At 41.4% G+C, this 6,690-nt stretch overlaps 1 protein-coding gene across 1 annotated transcript; it reads left to right on the forward strand.

Annotated features, from left to right (window-relative positions):
* Positions 1–4,708: 4,708 nt before the first annotated feature.
* Positions 4,709–6,340, forward strand: LOC116334320 (tigger transposable element-derived protein 1-like). Its single transcript, XM_031757733.2, has one exon. The coding sequence runs from the start codon at positions 4,709–4,711 to the stop codon at positions 6,338–6,340; it is 1,632 nt and encodes a 543-aa protein (XP_031613593.2).
* Positions 6,341–6,690: the final 350 nt, after the last annotated feature.

Genomic DNA, 6,690 nt, shown 5'->3' on the forward strand with positions numbered 1-6,690 from the left:
CTGTAACCGTCAGAGTTTAAGAAGCTGGGAGCCCCACAGTGCCATACCTTAATTCTTGCTGCTGACACGCACTCAAGTTATAATAAGGATCCTGCCACCTTAGACGTGGGTTTAAGAACCTGTGCCCATAAATGCCAAATCATTTTTCCATTTAGTCATTGTTTTAGGTGAAGTGTCACTTATTGACTATTCTATTGGTCAAGCCCAAATAATACAGCAGATATCTACAAGGAGATAAGTTTATTAAGTGATGTATTGTGAATTTTCCAACATTGTCCTAACAAAAATTAGGACCCTTTTCCCCCCCTTTTTTTTTCTACTTTGTGTGGAACATATGTGAGCTGCTTCTCAAAACATTATGTATAAATGAGAGAAAGATTGATACTCTTCTGGACTGGAATACCTTTTTTTCAATTAAAATTAATGTTTTTTGTGATGGTGGAATTTTTACCTTTATGATCACAGAAGTCAAAACATCAGATGATGATAGCTTACCATCTAAACTCCCCATCTTTTGGCAAGTCTGAATTAGAGGTCTCAGCTGTATCAGCTTTTCTAGTGGATTTGCTTAAAGAGGAGAAAGCTTAAGTCATTAGGTACATATTCCCTGACATTCTAGAGGTCAACCTTGGACAGTGTGTGACATTAACGGGCATAACTTATAGAAAGGGAATGGTACTGGCCCAAAGGGCAGCAGGTGGATTGCCAGAATACTGAAAAACCATATCTGCATTGTACCACAGCATATTCTAGAGAGCTTGGTGGCTGGTACAGAGAGCACGACAGAGCTTTTGAGCTCAGCCCAGTATCCACAAGAATATTCACTCTCGTTTCAATCTGTTAACTCCTTGATACTTATCCATTGGTTGACTATAAGATTGGATCAGTCCACATTGTGACTTTAAAAAGACATATAGAAATAAAAGGTGTTCAGATAAGTGTAATAGGTTCAGTCGCATGTATTTCATTAGATAAATTCTTCTTTTTTTTGTCTGATCTTTATAACTTTGACTATTGGGTATGGATAGCTGTATGAAAACTAAACTGAAATGATTCTTTCTGAATCTCTGATATGTAATTCTTTTTTGCCTACAGAGTCCTATGGTCCTAAAGACTGTCTTGGCTGACGGAACCTGTCGAAGGCTCACTCTCTAATGGAGCGCCCGAATCAACTGAGGATCTCATCGTTGAAGTCAAGAGACAGTGTGGTCTTCAGGGCAGTTTTGGACTTCAGTTTATGGATTCCTTGTTTGGGAATGAGTTTCTTAATCTTACCTCAGTTTCAGAAGTAGCAGACAAAGGGACTCTTAAAGCTATTGACATGTCAAAGCCCACCACATGGACATAAAAAGAGTAACAGAGTTGGTGAAACTCAAGATGGAAGAGACTTTTTCATACAGAAGACATGAAGTTGTTCGTGATGTACCAATGGTGGGAGGCGTTCATGGCAAGATGGCCTGCTCTATTTGATTTCCATGAGGTAACGTTTGCCTCATACACGGTGTTCTTGTGGTATTAGCCTAAAATGGTTAAGGAACAGTTGTTGTTTGACAGCCCATTTCTTCAGCATGAGTGATTGCAGCCTTCTTCCAGGTATTAAACCTTTGAAGCTCATTCCTCTGTGCTCATGTTTTCAGATCAACGCTGAGTTTAAGAGAATTGCCACCATCCCCCCTCAAACAAAGTTCCTGGCTCAGCTGGATCTCCACTTGGACAACCTGGGGAAGTTGGTCAACAGAAGAGGAGAGCTTGGACTAATACTGGAAAGAATTGTGGCACAAATGGATAATGTAAGTGATAAAGCCTCAACACTCACTTAACATGATCCTCTTTGGATTCAACTTTATAATTGTGGAAGATTTCAAATGTTTTCCCATGATAATTCTCTCATTTTGTATTTTTACATCTGCTTGTTTTTTTTAAACCTTCACTTTGTCAACTTATTATTAATTGCCAGTAAACCTATTATTAATTTGTGTGCCTTTACTTTAAACACATTCATGTAAAGTACACTATTAAAACTTAAATCAAGGACAAGGGCTGAATGAAGATGCTAATTACATACATTTCATTTCAGTGTGAAGATGTTGATGCTGGACGTGAGTGTGTCAAGGGAGTGTGTATCTACATGGGTGAAGACCCTGGCATGCTTATCCGGGAGTATGTGGTATGTACTTGTCTTTTTTTTCTTTTTCTTTTTTTTCTGACTTTCCACAGTGTGTCATATTACTTACTTGGCATGAAATGAATAACATGGCTTCTTTTTTTTACAGGGCATGGAAGAACGTGCCATCAATGAGACTGCTGAAGACACCACTGTTCGAATTTATCTTCTTAAAGAGCAAGCTTCAGCAGAAGAACAAGAGTTGTCCTTGCAGGCATCAGGGTGGCGAAGAATTTGGATAATGTAGCATTTGCTGTGATAATGCTATTTGGACTCATGTATGCATTAAACCTTGCCTACCCTGCTGACCTCCGCTACACCTTTGACGTTTTCCAGAAGGTTTTCATGGAACTGGATGGAGCTAAACTCTCTAAAGTTAAGCAAGAAGTCAAAGACAGCACTTCTGCAATTCTTTGCAGTTTTTCATTTTGTGTTCTGTAACGTTATACTGCTTATCTTTTTATTGCTTTCCCCTCATGTGACTGCAGTGCAGGAAGATTTTTCCTTCTGGTATTATGTTGTAAGAAATATTTACTGACGATTTTTAGCAATATGTTCTGAGTCAACCTTAATGTCCTGCTTACATGTTAAAAAGGAAGATTAAGATTCATGTAGGTGTTTGGTATTAGTTATGTAACAATGTCATTTAAGGCTCAACTTAGTTGAAATCTTGTACAGGTAAATACTTGTACAGAAGCTGAAACTGTTGTCAAATAATACACAAGTTATATTTGTGTAAATCTGTTTATTCATAAAAGCGTGTTGCTTTTTTCAGGTAGTTTTAATTTAGTTTAAATTTTCAATTGTGTAATTAATACAAATGTTATATGTAAGAGATGACAGGATCATCTATAAGCACTTTCTTTTATTTGCTGCTGAGGTCAGTTTTTTGTGAAATATTTGCAAATGTTTTAAATTTTTCTTTTAGTTATTTCTGCAGGCTATCTTTAAAAATGTGTTAACAAGTTTATATGGATGTGATTTTGGGGTTGTTCATGGCAGCTTGCTGCTTTCACTGCTGTTACAGTTTAATAAAGGTGAATTGTTCAGCAGCACTCACAGTCTTTGCCTTTTTTGTCAATAATGATCAGTTAATATTTCAATTGAAAAAATTAAGTAGGATTTAAAGCCATAATTTGTGTTGCAGGAACATAATTGCAATGTGTTTACATTACACAATATCATTGCATACCACTGGCAATCAAAAATAAGTTGGTGTTAAACATTAAAATATATTGACATTATGCCATTGATATTATGGTAACAAATAAATAGTATGTACATCAAACATGATTTTTTTTTAAGTAATCTGATGTAAATAAAATACTTTGATTTGACAAGCATTAATTACTTGAGGGAAAGTGGAAAATTAAGTCAGTCATACTTATTCATATTATGTGGGACCGATGTACACAATAAAATCAACTAAAGTGAAAGAACTTTTTTTTCCAGTGCACCTCTCTCCGCAACGCTGGAGTTAAACAGAAACGGCCGCGCTACAACAGGGCCGCAAAACTATATTAATACAAATTCCGGTACTCGGAGGGAATCGGAGGTTAAGCGAGAGCCTACCTGTAGCTGTCATATGATCTACTCGCTTGCTGATCAATCTGTTGCGGTTTGCCAGCATTGACTGCTGCTTTTTGTCAAACGCACGGGAGGAATGATCCAGGAAAACACCGGCTTAACTTTATACAGGCTGACGCCACCCTGCAATCAATATTCAGGTGGGTTCCCAATTAACCCAGTTGCGCAGCCAAGAGAGCGAGCGCAGGAGAGAGCGAGGGCGGTAGAGCGAGCGAGAGAGAGAGAAAAAGAAAGGCGAGTAGCCCATCCGGCTACATTATCTGAAGTCAGGTCGTGGGCACACCAGCAGGGAAACTCAGACTTCCCGCTCACCACCTCCTACAGCTTATCCGGGGAAACATAGAGCCTTTCCAAGGCCAGCTGTTAGACATAATCTCTCCAGCGATTTGTAGGTCAACGCCGGGGCCTCCTCGCAGTAGGACATGCCCAGTCGTAACACCTTACCTAGGAGGCAACAGCCTTAGCCATCACCTTTCGATGTGGAAAGTGAACAGTAGTAGCGGGTGTAGTCTGAAACACTCCTGAATGACAGAATTCTTCACCTTATTGCTATGGCAGGGCGGCTGTCCAGCCTAGATTAACAGTTTTATGACGTTTCTCAACAGTGATGCGCCATCTGGTGGCAGATGGCTCCATAACATTTAGAAACCAATAATTTACCTACATTGGGCATCAAATTAAATTTTGAGATTAAGCTACAGTGGAAACCCGGCTTACGAGGACCCCATTTAACTAAAAATTCAAGTTACGAAGGCACCTAACGGCAATACTTCTGCCCGTGGTACAGCAAAATACCTGCGTAACGAAATCCGCTGGCTCTGATTGGCTGAGCCCAGAATGCCCACAATGCCTTCCGAATCATGTGATAACCCCTTGGCTTTCGTACTTGCGTTTCGCTGTTCCACGTGAAAGACGTATTGTTGTTGCAGTTAGCAATTAGCCTATCGTTCATTCATAATGGGGCCGAAAAAACTTTCTGCAAGTGATTCGAGTGAAAAGAAGAAGCGTAAAGGCCTCTCGATGGAAACAAAGAGAGAAATTATTGATAAATATGAGCAAGGTGTGAAACTTAGTGATATTGCACGCGAGTATGGCCGAAATCCTTCGACCATAGGAACAATTCTAAAACAAAAAGAAGTCATCAAAGCAGCTAAACCTTCAATGGGCACCACTGTCATGTCCAAAAGGAGGACCCCCATACATGACGAGATGGAAAGGCTTCTCCTTGTTTGGATTAAAGACAAGGGAAGGACTGGCGATACCCTCACAGAGATGATCATTTGCGAGAAGGCGTCCTCAATTTATAATGATTTAGTAAGTAAGGCAGCTTCTGATGAGCAGCCAACGGCATCGACGTCTTCGCAGGAGGGACCCCCTACCCCCCCAGAGTTCAGGGCATCGCATGGGTGGTTTGATCGGTTCAAGAAGAGGACTGGCATCCACTCCGTTGTGCGTCACGGCGAGGCAGAGAGTTCCGATCAAGAGGCGGCTGAAGAATTTTTAAAAAAATTTGAGGAACTCATAAATCAAGAAGGCTACATCCCCCAGCAGATATTCAACTGTGATGAGACCGGCCTCTTCTGGAAAAAAATGCCGCGGCGTACGTACATCACCGTGGAGGAAAAAAAGATGCCAGGCCACAAGCCCATGAAGGACCGTCTTACCCTTGCCCTGTGTGCTAATGCCAGTGGGGACTCTAAGGTCAAGCCACTCCTAGTCTGCCACTCAGAAAATCTGCGTGCCTTCAAGCAACACAAAATTTTAAAGGAGAGGCTCGAGGTTATGTGGAGGTCCAACCCCACGGCCTGGGTGACCCGACAGTTCTTTGTCGAATGGGTCAACTTGGTCTTTGCCCCTGCTGTCAAGAAGTTCCTCGAGGAGAACGATCTCCCCATGAACTGCCTGCTGATCATCGATAACGCTCCCGCCCACCCCTCTGGCCTCGAGGACGACATCCTGGAGGAGTTCTCGTTCATCAAGGTTCTCTTCCTCCCTCCCAACACGACCCCTCTCCTCCAGCCCATGGACCAGCAAGTGATCTCTAATTTTAAGAAACTGTACACGAAACACATGTTCAAACGGTGTTCCGACATAACAGAGAGTGCGCAGCTCACCCTCAGGGAATTTTGGAAAAATCATTTCGACATCGTTGCATACCTCAAGTTGATTTCTTTGGCATGGCGGGAGGTGAGTCGTCGAACGCTAAATTCTGCTTGGAGGAAGCTGTGGCCTGATGCTGTTGCCCCTCGAGATTTTGAAGACTTTGAGGAAGGGGAGGAGGAAGAGGAGGAGGGGGAACCTCAACCAGAAGTCGAGGTTGAGGAGATCGTAAATCTTGGCACCGCCCTGGGACTGGAGGTCGACGAGGAGGATATAAACGACCTTGTGCATGAACATCAAGAGGAGCTGTCAATGGCAGAACTGCAAGAGTTGGAGGCGATGCAGCACTCATCAGTACAGCAACAATTCAGCGAGGAGGAAGAGGAGGAGGCCGTCATACCATCAAGGACATTCTCCGCGATTTTCAGGGGGTGGCCGATTTTGTTGATAAAAATCACCCTGAAAAGAACTTTACCATTTGTGCTATAGAGCATTTTAGTGACGTCTGCCTCTCCCACTTCAGATCCATTTTGAAAAGTAGACAGAGACAGACGTCTTTAGATAGATTTTTCACAAAGAGGCCAGCAACAAGTCAACCTTCAGGTGAAAGTGCGCCTAAGAAGGCGAAAAGTGATAGGGTTAGGGTAGCAGTAGTGATTAGTTAAAAAATATAAAAATGCACAAAAGAAATAGAAAATAGAAAATAAAAAAAAATAGAAAATTAAAAAAAATTATACAAGTTTAAAAAAATATCAGAGAGGGATAATAGACCCCTTCTGTCAAAATATTCATGAGCTTTTTGAGTGTTAGGTTCTATGAATTATTCATGAGCTCAGGAA

Source organism: Oreochromis aureus, linkage group 8 (genome assembly GCF_013358895.1).
Source record: "Oreochromis aureus strain Israel breed Guangdong linkage group 8, ZZ_aureus, whole genome shotgun sequence".
NCBI classification, from domain to species: domain Eukaryota; kingdom Metazoa; phylum Chordata; class Actinopteri; order Cichliformes; family Cichlidae; genus Oreochromis; species Oreochromis aureus.